Consider the following 21,881-nt stretch of genomic DNA (forward strand, 5'->3'; position numbering starts at 1 on the left):
AGTGAGCGCCAAGTGGTATTATCAGGTTGTCATGACCCTTGCGCTGCCACAAGAAATACTAGCTGCATCCCGCAGTATAGCGAATGAAGTATTTTTTATACCACAAGCAATAAATCCTATTTACGCAGCAAAAAGTAATACTTATTAACGGCCAGATTAGAGCTCCGTTTTATCCCAGGTAGAGCAAATTAGTAAACCTGCTATGGGTACGGTAAGCCTGTAAAACCTAATCCGGCTTTGAGCACAACCGTACTTTGAAGGACTGCATAGTCAAAGGATTCAATATAATTTGGTTCTCTTCCTATTATTTAGAGTGCCATGAAATCACTCAGCACAAAGTCGTTTGAGCAACTTACAGTTTGGGCCCTCAGACGGACGCTGATACCATCCAGTAACCAATCCGCTTCAACGAGCGTGCGGTGCCCACAATTGCACCGCCAGGTCATGTACTGGAGAGTCTGATACGAATTTCACCCAGCCATCTAAAAAAGCAGAGTGCAGCTTTTCAAAGCACGGCCGTGTCATATATTTTTATAAAGTGTCATAATCCGCTGATCAGTCAGTGTCTAACGATATCACAGGCCGAAGGCCTTCCACCAGAGGCAGCATGGCGCTACTTTTTTATCAAAATGATGTCACGGCTGACGGCGAATTTTTTTAGTAACGGGAGTTTCAGTGGTCGCAGTATAATAAACCTAGTGTATAGATACAGAGAAGTTTAAACCCATTTTTAACAAGCAAACTGCTCGCAATGTGTAATCAGGTCATAAGAAATGGATATCAGACCTTGAAGCTGCGTTTAGGATGCTGTGCAGCGATACTTTTCAGGATTGCTCCATATAAATGGAAATCCGGTTAGAATATTTAGCCAATATCGGGTGGCTCAGTTGACTCTGCCATTATGAACAGAAATAAAAACCTTCTACCGATCACTTATTTAGGGTGGTTTTACCGGTCTCTTTTAACGTTCAGGGCTGCGTTTCAACGTCTGAAAGTGAGCGCTTACAGCTGAATAGCGCTGCGATCTCCGAGCTGCTTACCAGAATTATGGGATAGCGCAAGAGTCCCAGGTTTAGATATATATGACGTTACTATGGTCGTTGGTGGAGTAAGCGAAATATATCTAGAGGAACAAGAAGATAAATTTTAACTGGTTGAGGGGGTCACATAGTCGTGGATGTACAACCTCACGCGGGAATACCAAAAGAGACCCTAAGGTCATGCTAAACGTTACGACTAGAATGTAATTAAAGGAATTAAAACTTGAAATCTATGCGAGTCAAATTTGCCTGGATGTTTTAAATGGATTTATGTTATAAGTGTATAGATTTCGTTTTGAACATTTTCTACATCATTTTCACATGTTTTTTCGGTTTAGTCAAGAATAAAACGAAGTACTTTGTATTGCTAGCAGAAAGCTGTATCCGGAACGCCACACAAGGCGCGTTTTTAAAGCTAGGAAAGTGGCGGGAGTATATAGGTATTCATCCAATATTTTTGTTTTTGAAAATTCATGTCTCATAACTGTATAGCATTGAGCAGGAGACTAATTATAGACGCCACTGTTCATTATGCCGTCCAGGAATCATATGGAAGGTTAAGGGAACACTAACTACCCCATTTCCACAAGAAAAACTTCCTCCCTGTTACATGCAGAATTTTAGTTCTCTTCCACGTTGCCTGTCTCTGAACGTATATGGGCTTAGTAGCAGGCCCACTTGGTTCTAATTATGATTTAAAATGTCCGTTAGAGCCCCGGATTTGGTCTGGCGGGATAGGCCAAGCGTTTTGACGAGCTATCAAAGCTAATTACTCCCCTTGCGGTGGAGTAACTTTACGTCAAACCCAAATGAGACGAGTTTTTTAATGCGGCAATTATAAGGAACCTCTTCAGTGAAACTCTCAACGTCAATGTGGTGGGTATAGTGAGCACAGACGCACGACTATTCTTATCGCAAGTCGTAGCTAGTGGGTGGCAACGCAGGGCACTTATTCAACAACCTGTGTGATTTCGAGAGAAAACATGGCATATCTGGTTTTCAGCAGCTGTAAAACCTTTCGTCAGAATTAATATGGGAATCGAAGCCAGGTTTGAGGTATTTCGGGCCAGCGCAATTTGAACAGCTTGGACAAATACGCACTTTACCTACGTCGTACTCTTTCACATATCGTAGGGGCTTCTTTCTCATTTTTAAGGTTTCTTAGACGGTATCCAAACGCTGGACGTGGTAGGCGAATATGTACATTTAGCCCAGATAGAAATGCATATTCGGGTCAAGGAAGGGAAAAAACAAGAATGATAAATTTAGGATGCAGAGTGTTTGGCAAGTACTCGCAGATTATGACTAACATCTTGCCAGTATCTCTCAAGAGGAACGTGTATAACAGTTGCGTCCCACGTGTGCTCACTTTTGAAGTTGAAATGTGCACGCTAACGAAAAGGGTACTACTTAAGTTAAGGGTTACGTAGATACCTATTAAACGAATGAAATGATAGGTGTACGGTAAGAGATAGCAAGCGCGCAGAGTGCCTGAGAGAAGTAGCTCGAGTTAATGAAATTGTAACTCAAATCAAAAACACTGGCAGGGCATGTATCGCGAAGAGAGTATAATCGATACTCGTTAAGGGTACCAAATTGGATTTTAAGGGAGGGAAAGCCTAGCTGGGGCAGCAGAAAGTTACGTGTGCGGATGAGGTTAAGAAGGTCACATGAGCCAAGTCGATGCAGAGGCCTCCGCTCTGCAATCGGTATAATCCGGTTGATGGTGACAAGGCAACGCCAAAATATTATAGTTCAATGCCATTATGGTTCTAATGGGCAAATTCACTGATGCTTGTCTGAAACACACTTTCAACTTAAACTGGAACGCTCAGTCGAACCCGATATGAGATATGACGTGCTAGTGCACTCAATACGGGGTTTCCCAAAACTATAGAGTGTTCACTCTTGTCTTTATTGTCTTACCATTGTTTCGTAGGAAATATTATCGAATTCCCATTTTAAACGAGGTCGAATTCTCAACTGATGGGTAAAAGTATCAGAATAATCATAGTCCTTAAAAAGAGCGCAGGAGTCTTGAAGGAACGCGCTGAAAATTCATGCGTCAGGAGGCAAGGATCCTTTCCATGCACCACGCATATTGTATTAACCAGCCGCTTTCTCTAAACGGCTGTAATCAAAAGAGTTACCAAGTTTTAAGGCATATCTTGTTGTTGGTTCACCCGACCCTGTTTCTTTTTTTATATAAAAGACGCACTAAAATGTTTTCAGTAGTACGGAAGCCGGAAGAAATTGCCTTTTGCTGTAAGCGCTCTTAGCATTTTGTGAATGTACAATATTTTAATAGATTGCTAATATTGTTTCTTACGATGACACAATCGCTGTTTTCGTGCACCAGTTTTTTCAACGTTTCTAAAGACAGTGCTCCTAATTCTTCCAGGACGTGCACCGGACCACTCGGAGAATTTGGTGTTCATGAGTGGAGACTATTCGTGTGCAGTGTTCCAGGTTTTATTCACAAGTGGGTAGAAATAAATATTCTCAAATTAATTACTAAGATTTAAAAGAACAATATATTAGAGTAGAAGGAATCACCTTTTTGAAAGATTAGGCTTTCCTATGGAAGAATTCGTAATTACAGTGACAAAAGACTTTACTGCTGCTAGGAGCTCAGTTCATAATATAGAGCATCTGGGAAGTCGGAACGCAAGATTTTAGCGCAATTTGTATGTAATATTGATATTTTCAAATTGACATATGACCGCATCGAAGGCCAATTGTAATGCTCATATTGTAATTTATATAAAACGATAGTTTTTAGCGTTCGTAATTCTCTCGTTAGTTTAGCCATACCGCTTCTAGACTTTGGCAGCCCGTGTACTGACATGGGTTACTCACTCCAAATGTCTACACCAAACATATTAGCTAACCAGACATAAAAATGTTCTAAAGAACAAAGGTCAATCGAAATCACAATAATTATAGCACTGTTATGAGGTGTGAGAATTATGTTCATGAAGCGAACATTGGCTTTCAATGCTGCCATTTACGGCCATAAAACCTGAAGATCTAAACTAGTGCTTGAATTTTCAATATATATTGACTATTGTTACAAGAATTAAGACGTGCACAATAAAAGGCACATACTTTGAAGCCATTCTATTTTCAGAAGTAGGTGCCCGGCAATAGTAAATTGCTATTTTGTTTTGCAGAGAGGTGAATAGTATTTAGAGAAAGAATTTCTTCCTCTACTCTTAGATGTGTACCAAGCTATTGCTTATATGAATATGCGCGCTGGGTTTGCAATCTTAACATGTTCCTAACATTTTCAAATGTTCGTCATTTTTGAAATTATTTGCATTTCAGCGCAGATGGCTGGAAAAGGAAAGCGAGTTTTTTTTTTTTAATTAAAAAAACGCAGTATTGCTGTAAAGACCTGAAGGTTTGCTTAATTGCAGGGCGGTAACGGGTTATAAATGCACCTAGCAAAGTATATATATTCTTACAAGAAAGCGAACCGGGGGGTCAAGCTCATAATTCACAGGACGCAGCACTCAAGTTGAGGAAACCAAGCGCGAGCGAGAGAGCCCGGGCCATAGCGAGCGCAACACGCACAAGAGCATCATTCGCTTTGCTGACCTAATCTAAGAAAGGGCCCCCTGTGACAAAGAGCAGTTCTGCGACCTCCAATAGATGGCGCCACTAGGATGGCCGTCATTGCTGACCTTCGCAACGCATCAGTGGACAGTGCGGACAGCTGCTGTGAACCTTTTGTTAGAATACTGACTGATTTTCAAACACCGCCGCTCTGGTGGAGGTTTCCTTGTCATGCCGAAGCAACCTGCGAGCCAGTAGAGCTATTGACGCTGTTGTTTATTAGTGAAAAAATAGACGACACTTTCTACATAGGGTGCACATCATGGCGTAGGCCGCCATTTACCTTTGTGGTGTATCGCGAGTTGATGTTTCTGTGTGGAAGACAAAAGCTTCCGTGGGATAGAGGAAAATGACTATGATTAATCTCACAAGTCTTCTCATTCCAGCGTAAGGCAGTAGCTGAGTCAATGCAAGAACGACCCTGATGTTTCTACAGCGTTTATACAATGCGTCTTTGTACTGCTGCTGCGTCATTTCCGTAGGGTATTAAAATTATCATAATGTGGCAATTATTGCTTGCACATTCATACTGAAGTCATTGTGCAAAAAGGGAATACCACCGTATACATTCTTGTGAATCTGCATTCATACTTAGCCCTTATAGAGCACATGTACGTAATAATTGGTCATTTTATGTAACTAAAGCACGGATCAGTGGTGAATATTAGCATGATAACAGTTTTATATATCTGCTGGTTCGGGCGGGCGCTGAACTCCGGTGAATTTTTCAGTTTCGCTTTCACCCGAGCGCAGGCGAGCAATGCTGAGTGCCTGTCGCGGCCTTTGAGCAGCGAGCCTTCACATAACATAAGCCTTCGCGTTCGGTGATAGAGTACATGGCGCTCTGCGGTGTACGGGAGGCAACTGATGCCCGATTAGCGCGGTAAAATTACACCGTCGGGTTCATGCCCGGTGAGATATTTCAGGATTTTGTGGGGACGTGCACAAAAACTGAACGACCGTCGAAGCGGCGAGGCTGCAGGAGCGCTGAAAAGACGTTTGCTTGGCCGGGTCCCGTAGAGAAAGTAAATACCTTGTAAGAAGATTGGTCTGGCCGCGTGCGACATTGACGAAGCCCTCCATTACCTGAATTGACGGAAGTAGTAGCTCTGCCCGCTTAAGCTGTGCAGGTCGTTCCAGGAAAGAGAAGGGAAGTATATCACGGCCTCAAACTTGACTTGGTGATTTTAGTCTCTAGTGGAGTGCCGCGTCCTTTTTGGACAACGCAGTGGCGTGCACCACATGGTTGAAGATTTGAAGCTGAAGACATCAAAAATGCTACGTAGGAGTTGATCTGGAGTCAGGAATGACGAAGAGAGAATGGTGTTTGAAAGTTCGGTGTACTGAACAGAAAAGGTGGGGTAGAAGACAATCTCTATTTCGTTTACCAGAACAAAATTGGTCACATGAAACCTTAGAAAAGGGCGTCCATCAGGAATTCTGATTTAGCCGGTGGGTTTCATAATCCAAAAGTCGTTGCATTACATTCGTGAAGTCCAAGCTTGATATAAACGCTGTCTTATCATTGTCCTGGCTGCCACAGTAACCTGCTTGTTGCCGGGCAGAAATTCACAGAGAGGAAAAATTTGGCGCCATAAAGACAATATGGCAACTATTTCTGTCAACTCCTTGACAAGTATTTTTCAAGGACGAGTGCTGAAGTCCAGGGAATGCAGGGGAGCAGGAGAAATACTGCAATGCTGTGGCAGGCTATCAGGATCCGAGCGTTACATTGCCCATCTACAGCAGGCGTGTCTTCATCTGCGACACGTAGATCGGATCAATGCAGGCGTTAGAAATTCGAAAATATGAAGGCAATAGCAACATTCATTCCTGATATGTTCCCACCGCTGTTAACTAACAACATACACGGAACACCGTCGGCGATGCCGTCTACTGAATTCGATCCTGGGGTCAAAGAGGGTTTCTAGTTCGTGGCGTTGATGCAGCGTCCCCTCTGGGAGCTTCACAGACTGTTTTGTTAGAGCGCTGTGGTGGTACGGGGCAATGGAAAGCTAAGACGAATGCAGCGATTGAGCACAAATCGCTTGGTAGGATAAAGAGAGCAAAAATCTTCGATGTTAATAGAGGCAAGGTCTTGACAAATTGGGCTGCGATTGGGGCAAGAAGCAACGCGTCAAGAATAGTAACGAGATAAGGGGAATTCGCTTTGGAGAAAAAGAATATGGGCAGCGTGAGAGCAGCTGAAGCAGATAACTGTTATTTGCAGTGCGCTATTCTGCTGGACTTGGGAGATATTAAAGGCAACAACAGACCCAAAAAGAAGGCGAGGAGTTGGACAGACAGGTGCACTGCTGACGACGCAGAGTAGGGAATGGAGGTACAAACTGGCAAGCTCTGGCAAGCTCAGTAATTTGAGCATATTGTTGGAGAGATTTTGCTTAAAATACGAATATTATAATATAATATAATAATATACATATTATAATATTATAAATATATTATAAATGGACCCTTTCAAGATAACAGTTATCCAAGTCTATGCACCGACCACTACTGCTGAAGAAGCTGACGTTGAGAGATTTTATGCGGACCTACAATGCCTTTTAGACCGCACCCCATCATCAGACGTCGTTTTTCTCATAGGAGACTGGAATGCTAAGGTAGGGAGTGAAGAAATATCCGGAATTACAGGCAAGTTCGGTCTTGGTGAGCCAAATGAAGCTGGGCAGAGGCTAGTAGAGTTTTGTCAAGAAAACAACCTGACCATAACGAATACTCATTTTCAACAGCACAAGAGGCGCCTGTACACATGGACTTCACCGGACGGTCTGTACAGGAATCAGATCGATTATATTATTTGCCGGCAGAGATGGAGAAGCGCTATACAAGCAGTAAAAACAAGGCCTGGGGCCGATTGTGGCACCGATCATCAGCTTCTTGTTGCCAAGATTAAGCTTCGATTGAGGAAAACGCAGAAAACTGGAAGGCCTTTCAGGTATAATCTGGATCAAGTTCCATTAGAATATGCTGGGGAAGTGAGGAATCGATTTCAAGAATTAGATCTAGAGGACAAAGAGCCCGAAGAGATGTGGACTGATGTTCGTGATATAATACAAGAAGTTGCTACTAAGGTAGTTCCAAAGCAAAAGAAATGCAAGAAAGCAAACTGGTTATCTGAAGATGCTTTGCAAATAGCTGAGGAAAGGAGGATGGCAAAAGTTATGGGGGAAAGAGAAAGATACAAGGTTCTCAATGCGGATTTTCAAAAAATAGCAAGGAGAGATAAGAATGCCTTCCTGAACATACGGTGCCAAGCAGTTGAGGACAACAACCAACTAAGGAACACAAGAGCTCTGTATAAGACAATCAAAGATATCAAAGGAAGCTTCTGTGCTAAGCTGGGCGTGATAAAGGACAAACGAGGCAAGGACCTCACTGAAGCCGCAGAGATAAAGAAGAGGTGGCAGGAATACACAGAAGAACTGTACAAAAAGGACCCGAATGTGCAAACCCAACATAAGACGGTTGTGATCACTGATCTCGAGCCGGGCATCCTGAAGAGTGAAGTTGAATGGGCCTTAGCCAGCCTTGCTAAGAACAAAGCTAGCGGAATTGATGGCATTCCAGCTGAGTTGCTTCAAAACCTTAACCATGACGCTGTTAACATTCTGCATACATTATGTCAGAAGATTTGGACAACCCTGCAGTGGCCACAGGATTGGAGGAGGTCAGTTTACATCCCCATTGCAAAGAAAGGCAGTGCCAAAGATTGTTCCAACTACCGCACGATCGCGCTTATTTCGCATGCTAGCAAGGTGATGTTAAAAATCCTGCAAGGTAGGCTGCAGCAGTATGTGGATCGGGAGCTTCCGGACGTGCAAACTGGGTTTCGCAAGGGCAGAGGAACTAGAGACCAAGTTGCCAACCTTCGCTGGATCACGGAAAAAGCAAGAGAGTTCCAAAAACCCATCTACTTCTGCTTTATTGATTATGCGAAAGCGTTTGACTGCGTAGATCACAGCAGATTGTGGTAAGCTCTCCGAGAGATGGGAGTTCCAATTCACCTCATCTGTCTCCTCAGGAACCTGTATGAAGGGCAAGAGGCCACAGTCAGAACTGGGCATGGTCTTACTGATTGGTTTCCGATTGAAAAAGGAGTGAGGCAAGGCTGCATACTGTCGCCCTGCCTATTTAACCTATATGCAGAGTGCATCATGAGGAAGGCCGGTCTGGACGAGTCTTCAGCTGGAGTGAAGACTGCTGGAAAACGTATCAACAACCTTAGATATGCGGATGATACCACTTTAATGGCAGAAAGTGAAGCGGAACTCAAGAGACTTCTGATGCCCGTACAAGAAGAGAGTGAGAAGTTTGGGCTTAAACTGAACATTAAAAAGACAAAGATCATGGCGTCTTGCCCTATCAAGTCCTGGAGCATCAAGGAACAAGAAGTGGAAGCTGTGACAGATTTTCTCTTCTTGGGCTCCAAGATTACCTCGGAGGGAGACTGCAGCCATGAAATTAGGAGACGCTTGCTTCTGGGAAAAAGAGCAATGGTTAGCCTTGACCGCCTAGTAAAGAGCAGAGACATTAGTCTGCCAACCAAGATCCGTATAAGTCGTGCTATGGTCTTTCTAGTTGTGATGTATGGATGCGAGAGTTGGACTGTGAAAAAGGCTGAGCGCCGAAGAATTGACGCGTTTAAATTGTGGTGCTGGCGAAGACTCTTGAGAGTTCCTTGGACTGCCAGAAGATCAAATCAGTCAATATTGTCGACCATAAACCCTGACTGGTCATTGGAGGGTCAAATTCTAAAGTTAAAGCTCAGCTACTTTGGTCGTCTGATGAAAAGAGAGGAGTCGCTGGAGAAAAATTTGATGTTGGGAATAGTTGAGGGTTTTAGAAGAAGGGGTAGGCAGCGAACGCGATGGTTAGATGGCATCCTCGAGGCACTGCAGATGAAGTTATGTGATGTTAGGAAGATAGTGAGAGACCGGAAAGCGTGGCGTGACATGGTCAATAGGGTCACGAAGAGTCGGACACGACTGAACGACTGAACTGAACTGATAAATGGACTGCTTTGTAATCTCTAGGCTGTAATACCTGAGGATAGTTGTTTATTTGCTGGCGAAGCCTTTGTTCATTTGCTTCATAAGATGTTCTAGCGTGTCACCATTCTAGTGTGTCCACCCTGTTTACATGTCCTCGCCCACATCATCTGCAGCCTCGTTGTCCTCAAGGTAATTGCGTCTAGTTGCCCAAGTTACGCTCTGTGGGTGAGGTAGTGTTTGCATATTTTTCTCTCCGTCGGGGTTTCAAGCAAAGTAGTCGCTGCAGACTTGTGCTGAGTCTGTCACTGCAATCGATGTCTTTTGCACTTATGCTGAATATTGACAGTGATGGCTATTGCAAGGAATTGTCTTTCGCAGGGATATTATCACAGATTATTGCTCTGACAATCCGCCTCTTCTGATTGTCCACCGCAAATATAATTACCACTTTCGGCTGGGCATAGGCTACCAATTCCACGTATACTGCTCTTTTGTCCTTGCATAACGTTTTTGCAAGGTCTTAGACTGGCTTTTGCTTTTTAGCTGTGTGCATGTTTCTGGGATCGCAATTACAAGATTTTCTCGACATTAGGAGTCGACATTTAGTACTTGCACTCACTAGTCCTTAATGCCTCCCTATACACAGTCTCAGCAGTATTTCCCAACTCGCCACATTTTCGTTACCGTTTGATTTAATTCAGTAACACTTCCTTGAGCTCCTAGACTGTGCTGTGCTGACACTCCAAATATGGAGTGTCAGAAGCGAGGTTTAGGTGCGTTTTAAAATCTCATCAGATGATGACCTCAATAACCATTTCGTCAATGATCCAATAGCTTGATAGGGGAGCCCTATGTAACCTTTTTTAAGACAAAAGCTTGAAATAGGCGGAGGGAGTCTTGATCCCTCATGCCTTTCTGTGGCCACGTGAGCTTTGTAGTCATTATAGAAATGTAATTCACTGTGTCTTTGGGTCTTAATCTTATAATCTTCTCTCAAATTACTTTGTGGCAACAGCCCCAAACACCGATCTTATCGTTAATAAAATTTGTGGTCTTCGAAGCAAAGTTCAATTCCTTCAAGAGACGTAATTTTTTCCGAACTAGGTTAATAGCTGCTTGCACAGCATTTTCTGCCTCAAGTGTCCCTGCGTAGCAATTATGGTTGAGTCGTGAGCTTAGAATGTGAAGTATATATGTTTGCGGGTTAAGAGCTCGTTAGATAAATTGTGCATTGCGATGGCGCATAACGCTGGTGAGGCTGGTCATGCGTTTTTGGGCACGCTTTTCGTTAGTGACCGCATCGCTCAAATTCTTATGGCGACTATGCGATCGGAAAAGCCTTCCCGGTAATAAAGTTATTATCCCCGCTATGGAGTTTATTTCTTGTAATATTGCTTGCTTTGCTTCATAGCCAATATTGACAATTGCTCCTTTTGAGATTTAGGGCCAACAGTACTTTTTTTACCCGGCCCGGGTATATTTCATATGACTACACTGGGTACCATGGCAAAAGGCCAGCAGGCAGGAAGAAAAGGGTTTTTTTTCGCTTGTGTAATTGTCCAGGTTGTGTTGAAATATTTCTCATATAATGTTTCGAGGCAAGCAATCAGGATGATCGGCCGGAGGCTCTGTAACCGATGGCTTTCCAGCCTCCATTATAGTATTGATGTTCTCCTGTCTCCGAGCTGTTGGGACCCTGTGCTTCTCTGTCAATTTTTGTTGATTCAATAAATTAGGTCCTTCACATTATCTGTGCTTAGTTCCCCGATCATGGCATTGTTAATTGTGTCTCCTTCCCGTGTAGTATTTTGAACGTGGAGGCTTTACATGTACCTCTTTCAGTGGTGTAGGGAAGTTAACGGATGGGTTCGGAGAAAGGCGTTTGCTATGTATTTTTGGTATGGCTATAATCAGCTGTGTGTCTGTGCATGCGGTTCATTGCGGTTTGGCATAGAGGATTCTTCATGCAGTTGACTTGAATCTTCTAATTAGACCTCTTTTGAAACGACTATGCTTTCACTGAGCTCAGGGCACCTTTCACTAGTTTTAGGAATTCTACCCAGTCTTGTTTGGAGAGCTTTACGGTATACTCGTGGGCTTCTGCCATAACTTGTGCGTTTTTTAGTTTTAGTGGTCTATTTATTTTCTTTCCTACCGTTTTACTGGGCATTTTGGGGCTCCCAGAAATCTACGACATATCTGCCTGTGTACGGTGATTTTGTTGTTTGAGTCCTACGGGTGATTTATGCATAAATCTCTTACGTTGTATTGAAATCACTAATATTTTGGATGCTATCGTTTGATAGCCGAATATTCATGACTTTATCTTGGTTTGTTATTTCGGAGGAGCCAGTACGGCTCTTCGTACGGACTGCCGATAGAGATAAGCTAAGAAATTTGTAGTCGCTGTTCAGATTCTTTCAGATTGGTGCAGATGTAGTGGCGCTGTGGGTTTGTCGTATGCTAAGTTTAGGCAAATGTCTCTGGTTAAATTCTTCCGTAATAAACTGGGGAACAAACCTGCTTATTAGGAGGTCCATCTCCTCAGCGGTGGCCAACAGGCTGGTTCCAACAGGAATGTCTTTGTGTTAACCACGTTCTGTGCTTACGTACAAAAATAAACTTTCTTTTATTAATTAGGGGTCTTCTGTGTCGCTCTACGTATGCGCTCCATTAAAATTGGGTTCAAATCTTTCCGTATGTTTGTCAGGATGCTGCAGAGGTTTTAAAAGAACACTGTCTAATTTTTCGGTTTTTTTCGATATGATCCTCACGATGACCTCGTTTATTTAATGGAAGGGGAGATTGTGTTGTATGACTGTTAGTATGGGGAATACCAAAGTGCATTTTCTGTGTGCCATGTTTTAAATAGACTTGAGATATCGCTTCAATGTCGGAGTGCATACAGTTAATTGGAGGCATAAGATGTCCGAGGGTCTGGGTTCCCTGGGATGACCAAGATTTTCGCAGTCAGATTTGTAAAGGGGCTGGAAGCCAATTAGGGAAGGTAGCGTTTAGCCTTGTTCACTGCTGATTTCGAGGTCGCACGGGATTCAGGTTCAAGCGGACATTCGATGCAAGTTTAGGTATGAAATGTCGGTTGTTGCTATGACATTTCGCATCCTTGGTCTCCCCCAGTCTGAGCCCATGAATCTCTCTTCGGCTTGCATTTGTTACAATGGTTCTCGTGTCAGGACCTGTTGGATTATATTGATAATCGGGTGACTGGATGAAAATTATGCGTGCTCTCTTGTTCTGCTACGGCGCTTGGTGTTGATGGCGTCTGCTTTTGAGCTGGGATTGCACAGGCCTGTTGAGGCGTGGGCGCCTTGGTGCTGATGGCGTTTTGTATTCAACAGGAAGTATGAAGTCTGTGGAGGTCGTTGAAACAATCATAAATTTCAGGAGCCCTGCAGCTAAGAATGGATGGTTATGGTCACAAGATCTTCAAACTTACCAGTGTCTGAGGCTTGTCGAGATAATGGTCGCTGCTCTTGGCACGATGATGTAGCTCCTGTCTTAGGAAGATTCGAAAACTGCTCGGAAAGCGGAGATTTTGCCTACCTACATTATTAGCACTCTTGAATGATGGCGTAAGTAGCAGTAGGAATTTAAGCGCGAGCCAGTGAAAAGCGTCATCAAAATTTGAACTGCCACCTGCCTTACCGGTCGCACTTAGTGTGGTGTCGACATTATGACAAAGTACCTGGACGTCTTGGATGTTGACAACACAACTTTCGAAGAAAACGTGTGATAAATAATTTTATTTCATCCCGCCGGGGCGGCGCAGTGGTTACGGCGCTCGAATACTGTTCCCAAGAATTCGGGACTGAATCCCGGTCTCGGCGGCCGCTTTCCCCTGTAGGCAAAAAACAAGGCGTCCGTGTACTGTGCGATGTCAATGCACGTTAGAGAACCCCAGGTGGTCCAAATTTCCGGAGTCCTCCACTACGGCGACTCTAATAGCCTAAGTTGATTTGGGAAGTCAAACCCCACAAACCAAACCAATCTGTTTTCTTGCTCCCAGGTGCGATCATTAGGCGTCCCAAACAGTGTTCGAAGCTTGTCTTTGCAGGTTATCCAACTTGTAAGCTGCTTTTGTAGGATACAAGATCATATCAGCTACCAAACCGGTAGAATGCTACTGGTTTTATGCACTGACTGTGTCCTAAGGGATTGGTCAGTCTTCCACACTGCTGCCGTTTTTGGCGGAAAAAGATCAACTGTTGCGATGCTGCGCCGTTACCAAAAAGAGCATTATTATTGCTCCCTCGCACGCCGAGTTGAGCCATGTTTACGCTTCCAGCCTGGAGGCCACTGCAAAGTTCCGTGTCGCGTGATCGTTCCCTGTGACCTCTCTGAAGTTGTTACGTTCTCTGCAGTGCAAGGTCCAGCACCCTAACATTGCACGCTCAGAGAGCCCAGATCCTACCGAGCGCTCCAGGCACAAAAAAATTGCTCTCGTCGTTGAATTTATACGTGGCGATATCATATTGCCTCATTGGGGAAGACATAGCATCAAGAGAGGGTCTCCACACATTGCTTATGAATTTTAAGGAGGAAGAAGCGGCTGATAATAAAACCTGAGAATTAGCTATTTAGTTAAGCACTTGGGAGGGAGCTTTCGGCTCGCATCGGCAATACCAGCGCGCTATTTTTATGCATGGCATATCTGCCCTCAATGCGGGTTTGTTTAATAAAAGCCTCGAATGGTACGCATAAAGTTTTATCGACAATGAATTCGAAAGTTTTGTTTTGATTTGAGCAGAGTGTAAAAGCTCTATGCCTGCGATTCATAACACCAATGCGGTGCTGTTTTCTGCGCTTTCGAATAAGATGAATTTGCCAAGCACGGTTTAAGCACACAAATGTAATACTTGAATCAAAAATATTCTAAGCATTTAATGTAACACAACGTAACCGATAATCAGACCTCCTGCATGAACATTTTTATTGTTTGCATTGCAGCAAAAGAAGGAAACGCCATCAGCAGTATCTAGGTTATATTTCCCTTCAAAACGCCGTATAATATACAAACATTAGTGATCTATATATGTCTGTTTTGAGCAGAAATCCTCGTGAGCATTTTAAAATGTAGGGTAATTTCTATTTTGGACAGATTCAAGGTGGTGGGAGCTACGAGTGCGGGATTCTTTAATAACACAAGGCCCTCATCCTGATTGCGTGAAGGAATTTAATAAACTACCGGGAAATGGAACCGTTCTCTACACTGAACAATGCCGGAGCATACTTCAAGAAGAAGCGTCCCTATCACATTTGTTGTAGTGATATACCTGCGAAGTGCGAAATAGGGAGGCACCATTCCGAGAAATAAAAATGACATAATTGCGCTGAATATTGCAGGTAATACTTGAATCTTGCTGGCAACAGATGTTCTGTATAATAGTTTTTTCTTAATAATAATGACAGTAAAGTAAAAATTATAAATAAGAGAACATAAATTACTCAGCAGATTGTTTTCAGTGAAATGTTTATATCAATGCTCCTATCAGACAATTGAATGTAGTTTCACCTGTTGTACATGAAGATGTTCAATGATCAATATTTTGTTCCCTTGAAGAGCAAGAATGATATCTGCATGTTTCTTAAACGGGAGCCTTAGTATGGGGTACAACAACAACCGACTACAAAACGCTCATTCTTTTACATAAAAAGATTCCGTGCATATACTGTCATTATCATGGCTGTTAAATAGTTCATGAAAAACAGAATTATTCCCGCACTTTTCAATTCTTTGACGAGATAAAGTATAAGAAACGTTTCATTACGGATCATTAGCAAGAATTGTGCAACAAACCATACAATCCTCAAGCATCTCTCTACCCACAATTGAGGATGATATGGCAAAGGAGAGGTTCGTATATAAGCAACAAATTATGAAACAAAGTGGCGGAACTGCTTAGAGTGTCATTAAAATGTTTCAGAAACGACCTTACTGCATTATTTCTATCCTATAATGTGTGCTCCCTATCACTGCATCTTCGTTTCTCCTCTGCTTGTATGTGCGTTCTTTCAGAGATATAATGTGCCATTTATAGCTATGTCTGCAATATGGCTTTGTTAAAAGTGTAATAATTGATTCCCATATGTATAATGTGTGCAAATAAGTGAAAATGTTTGTCACTAAAACTTTGTATTTGTGACTTACCTGCAAATATTTATGACCTCTGCTGAAACTTTTTTGTTTGAGCCTGGGATCTTTGCTATGCCCTTGGTGCTTTTAATCCCAGTCTCACCTCACTGTGCCGAGAAATAAAGCTGAATCTATGAACGTCTCAATGGGGTAGCTCACTGCTTGGTGTTCGTAATAGTTGTCGCGGCTGGCATAAACCCCCAGACTGGGTCACAAAAAAAGGTAGATGGATTTTATAAGCACTGACCATAAAGCTCTCCGTCAAATAAAGCAAGCAGTAATTCTCAGCACCACCTCCTTAATAAATCATGTCAGTGCACATATTTTTGCATTTGCACTCTTTAGGGAAACTATTTCCAGGTCCTGTTAAAAATTGTAAGATATTTTTCGACCAAAATAAGTTTATAGAATTTTGTGCTTCACGCCAAATAAATAGCTTCGCGATAAAAAACAATACACAGTAGGCGATATGGAGTAACTAATTACAGTTGGAATGGAACAAATATTCGTCCCCAATTTTTCGTTGAAGTTTTAAAAAGCAAAAATGCTTCCAATGAGAGCCAACAGAAAGTTCAGTTAGGTGGATATTAGCCCCTCTGATGGAAGCGCAAGCGCAAACATTAGTCACGATCGTTCAAGATGAGCATGGTGGTGCAGAGCAAAAGATCACACTGTGGCTTTTTATTTATCACTGCCTGCACAATTTTTTTGCAGCCGTAGCTTGGAACTTTCTGTCAACAGCGCGTTGCGCAAACTTCTACCCGAATGGTTCACGTATGCTCACAACATTAGTTTAAGGAATTGTTCCTAATCTGTGAAAAGCATTTCACATATATTAATAAATAATGCGTTTTATCACTTAACTTTTTGACCATAATGTATATAATAAGAAAAACCTAGCTGATATATTTCTTACATTTATTTGCTATTCCCCCTAATTATTACAGTAATCATTTATAAACGAAGATCGTTAAATACAAAGTAGGGTGAAAAACAATTCGTCGATGATGGGTACCGAACCCACCACCTCCAAATGTCGCTTCCAGTGCTCTTACCAACTGAGCAACATCCACAGCTGCCTAACCTGCTACTTTCTTGGGTATTGATGTTGCGTCTAACTGAACTTTGACAGTGTTCAGCGCGCCACTTAGATTCATAGTGACGCACGTTAAACGTGCCTTGATACCGCGAGTGCCACGTTGAACGCGGCCCACAGAGAAGGCTGAATGCGCTCGCTGTGTAAGGATCTTGCTAGCTTGTGGCTTCAAGACTGCAGGTACCAAGACCCTCGCAAGCTAATAAGCAGAAACTTGAAGCGGAAATCGGAGGCGCTTTAGAATTCAAGAAAGAACTATATATATATATATATATATATATATATATATATATATATATATATATATATATATATATATATATATATATATATGAAGGAAAGAAGCCAACAGTCGGCGAGGCCAAGGAAAGCGTTGGGGATGGTACTTTGTCTTTTTTTTTTAATGTTTACTTGGATAATCACAGAAATTAGTAATGTAATCTGTTGAGGGTGGCGCTGGTGAACACTCTCAAGGTTCGTATACAGACAACATAAATACCCAAGCAAGTAGCAGGGGGGACAGCGGCCGATGTAGCTCAGTTGGTAGAGCACCGGACGCGTTATTCGGAGGTCGTGGGTTCGGATCCCACCATCGGCACGTTGTTTTTTCTTCTACATTGTGTTTAATTATCTTTCCCCTAACAGATTACATTACTAATTTCTGTGATTATCCAAGTAAACATTAAAAAAAAAGACAAAGTACCATCCCCAACGCTTTCCTTGGCCTCGCCGACTGTTGGCTTCTTTCCTTCATGTATTATAACGAGCACCCTCATTTCCCTTTAATTGATCTGCTTATATATATATATATATATATATATATATATATATATATATATATATATATATATATATATATATATATATGTATATAAGGAAATAGCGGAGCCCAGGAGACGGTGAGTGTCGCTGTCTTTGGGTTGACGGCGTCAGGCGGTGGAAGCAGGCAAGCCATTTCGCATCTGTGTGGGCGCTATGTATCAAAATTCGGTGTCTGATAAGGTGCGGTGTCGAGGGATCAGACGCGTTGGGCAGCGGGCGATGGTTTTTTGGCAGCAGGCTTCGTCAACGGAAATGCCAGTAGATGTGTCCGGTCATACCACAGCTATAACACTCGGGTTCTGGGCGTCAGCCGTCACCGTAAAAGTGGGTGCAAACTTGTTCTGGATGGTGATTGTAGTCGGGCCTGCATTGCTGACGAATCATCCCGCGTAGGTGGGTCTTTGTTTCATCCGAGGTCGGGAAGAGGTTACATCGTCATACTGTCTGCGGTCGTCAAAAAGTGGACCATTGAGAGACGGAGTCCAGAAAGTTGATAAAGGTCGCGGATTCAGCCTGCAGTGCGCTGCCGTCATACTAGTATCCATCCGACATGCAGAATCTTTGTTACGCACTTTGTTTTGCACGATACGGTGTATCATATCAGCCAACGACTCCGGATCACCGACATCAGCGCTCGCGACGGATGTGACGTTGGCTAGTCGGCCAAATTTAGGTGTGATGCAGCGCAACTTCAAGGTTGCGAAGAGGCGGCAATGCCGGATGACGTCAGCTGTGAAGTTCAACATTCTTTGTTAATAAAAAACGTAATAAACCTAATAAGAAATGTGATAAAGAAACGTAATAAGAAACGTATAGAAAGACTGTCCCAGTGTGGCGGCTACTGCAAAGTTCCGTGTTGCTAACATGGTTCCTTATGTCCTCTCTGGAGAAGTTACGTTGTCTGGAGCGAAAGGTCCAGCATAACAGCATGGTATGCTCAGAGAGCCCAAATCTTACGAAGAGTGGTAAGCAGAAGATGATTGCTCTCGTCGTTGAATTTATCCCTGGAGGTATCATATTGTAGCATGCGCTGACGACGAAACGCGCAGAGGTGTGAGAGAACGAAGAAGTGCGCTAGATCTAAGACTAATCTCTAACGCTTATTCTGGACTCTGAGCCTGCCTCGGGCGCAGCTGTGAGAGGCCTCTTTTACGCGATAATATTGCCTCTTCGGGGTAGAAATAACATCAATGGAGCGCTTCCACATTTGTTTTATTAATCTTAAGGTGAACGAATCCGTTGATAATTAACCTGAAAATGCGCTATTTATTTAAGCACCTGGGAGGGAGCTTTCGGTTAGCCTCGGCAATGCCAACGCTCTATTTGTACGCCTTGGATGTCTACCCTCATTGTAGGTTTGCTCAAAGCCTCAAACGGCCCGTATAAGTTTGTATTAAAAAGTAGTTCGAAAGCTTTGCTTTGTTTGATGTGAGCAGACTGTAAGAGCTCTATGCCTAAAATACAACCGGTATGCAATATTATGCTTGTCGGCTTGGTTTTTTGAGCTATAGTTTTGAAATCCGAATTTTTATTCACGCATGTGAGGAGCGCCCCGCCGGGGTGGTGCAGTGGTAAGACGCCCGACTACTGTCCGGAGTTCCCGGGTTCGAACCCGACCACGGTGGCTGCGTTTAGATGGAGGCGAAACGAAGAGGTGTCCGTGTGATGTGCGATGTCAGCGCACGGTAAAGATCCCCAGGTGGTCGAAATTACTCCGTAGCCCTCCACTACGGCTCCCCTTTCTCTATTTCAGCTTTCACTCACACCTTCATCCTTCCCTTAAGGCGCGGTTCAGGTGTCCACATAGCAAGTGTGACGGATACTGTGCCTTGCCCTTCCTGTGAACCAATTATTATTATTATTGTTATGTGAGGTGCAACTAGTCTGCTGAGATACGGCTGTGCCTCCCTTAGGTCCACCACCAGATGTGAATCCAGGGGGGTCGGGAACTCGTCATCGGGTTTTGCACGATTTCCTTCGGGAATACCTGGCCTCTATCTGTTGTTATTAATATTATTTTATACTGCAAGGCAGGCCATGACATCTAAAAAAGACCAAAATCGATAGCCACCCTTCGGCATTATAAGGAGTAATTTTAAATAAGAAAAATGTTGGAAATGATTGATTGGCAACACTTTTAATGAACGGAATATATTCCAAATGTCTCAATCAAAAGATATACTATCAATCGGGAGTCCATATTGCACGTTGGTTTAGAAGGAAGGCTTGCGTAATAAAGAATATTCTCCAAAGCAATTCACCAGTCTCTCATCTGACGTCGCTTAAGTAATGCGACAATTGGAATGATGACTAACCAGATCGCTTTACCTGAAAGAATGACACACGTGCTCCACGTTTGGTACCTTGGATCTATGCCCCACCTTTGAATGCTATATTTTAAAGAACATCGAGTTTCGAATACGAATCTGTTACAGTGGGGATATTAAGCTTTACTGGAATCACGTGACATTTAAGCGAATAAAGGTATCAGGGCAAAATATTTTGAGCTCTGATAAATCCGTATTGGTAACACTGATCACAAAAATGGCGCCTTTGTCGCACCCTATTTATTAAGACTGGTGAGTACCAGGGAGAAATGCGCGACTACAGAAACCGCCGCCTACTAAGTATGCTTTCTTTTTTTGCATTGACTCTCATACATGCAGCACTTGGCCAAATTCCTGCTCAGGCATATGTTTGTTAATTTCCTATGCATTTTCTTGTGGTGATACTTCAGACGTGTATTGAAAGGGACCGGCAGCCTATTCTCTATCCTGACATCCGGTGGAGGGGCGGTGCGTCGAACCACTTACCCCGCGCATCGCAAAATCTTTTACATAAATTCAAAAGGCTGACGCTCATTTTGAGTGGAAAGCTCCGAAAGCAGAAGCATTTAAGGAACTCAAGCGTCGCCTAAAGTGTACTTCTGTCATCGGGCATTTTGAAAAAAACGGTGAGTCAAAATTCTTTCCGAAGCAAGCAGCGTGAGCTTAGGAACGCTCATCGTTCAGAAACGTTACGGACAAAGGAATTATCGCATACGCTCGACATCCTGTATCGAAAACAGAAGGCAATTTTTTGACGACCGAAAAAGAATTCCTCGCCATTATCCGGGCCCGTCCGCAATTTCGCTCAACTGGTGAGAAGAAATAATAATTTATGAGAATTGATTAGATACGCTGGCAGTTTCATATTACCAGCATTTTCATCATGATTACGGGCGAACGAAACAAGTTATCAGAAAAAGAATGGTTGAATCAATAGAGCAACAATAATCTTGCTTGGGAAATACTTCGGTGCATGTGGGTTATTTGGTAAATTATTAGAGCCAAATAACTCAATGTGACGCCGAAACAACCGCGAGGGGTAAGCGGAACGTCAAATAGTGTCACGTGGTACTCATATTCCGGTTACAAAAATCTAAAATTCGATGGTGGGAAATTTCAAATGTTTGAACGTGAACGAGCGGGAAAAGGCGTAATTTGCGTGCGCAGTCTACCTCTCTTTACACACTTTCTAACCATCCCTAACATTTGCGCACCATGCAAATGGTGGGGATGGTTAGAAAGTGTGTAAAGAGAGGTAGACTGCGCACGCAAATCACGCCCATGCAAATGGTGGGGATCGTTAGAAAGTGTGTAAAGAGAAGTACTCTACCAACAGCAGTATGAAAAATTCCGAGCGCATTGCAAAATCTGCAGTAGATAAATCCTAAAGCCTCAGCGTTCCTGCTGCACACGGTACATGACGGTACATGAAGTTGTATAACAGAAAAGTAGACCGATGATATACGAAACAAATAAATAGATCCAAATACTTTGGAAATATATTTTTGTCGAGTAAAATAAAGAACTGTAGGGTAAATATGTGCAGGTATGAGTATAAGTGCATGTTGAAAGCAAGCAGCTCCTAAGGGTTTTCACTGAAGGCACAACGTAAGTATTAGCGGCTGTTTGTCCTATTGTCTCTAGACGCAATCTAGCTTAGCTATGCGTAATAAATGACTGTTTCTTATACTGTTTGAGGAAGACAGTATGCAGGTTATTTTATGTGATGTGGCCACTTTAACAATATTATTACGGTCAGTGTTTCTATTATGTTCAATGGGCTAAGAATGACGTAATATTTATGATTGC

At 42.9% G+C, this 21,881-nt stretch overlaps 1 protein-coding gene across 1 annotated transcript in view; it reads left to right on the forward strand.

The window, feature by feature from the left end:
- Positions 1-14,959, forward strand: part of LOC146176705 (uncharacterized) — a 143,853-nt gene extending 128,894 nt beyond the window's left edge. Inside the window, exons 3-4 of the mRNA XM_084581365.1 lie at positions 13,610-13,626; positions 14,800-14,959. Coding sequence (XP_084437491.1) covers positions 13,610-13,626; positions 14,800-14,959 — 177 coding nt within the window. The remainder of the gene's footprint in view (positions 1-13,609; positions 13,627-14,799) is intronic.
- Positions 14,960-21,881: the final 6,922 nt, after the last annotated feature.

This window comes from Amblyomma maculatum, chromosome 10 (genome assembly GCF_055883805.1).
Source record: "Amblyomma maculatum isolate TAMU_Amacu chromosome 10, ASM5588380v1, whole genome shotgun sequence".
In the NCBI taxonomy this organism is placed as follows: Eukaryota; Metazoa; Arthropoda; class Arachnida; order Ixodida; family Ixodidae; genus Amblyomma; species Amblyomma maculatum.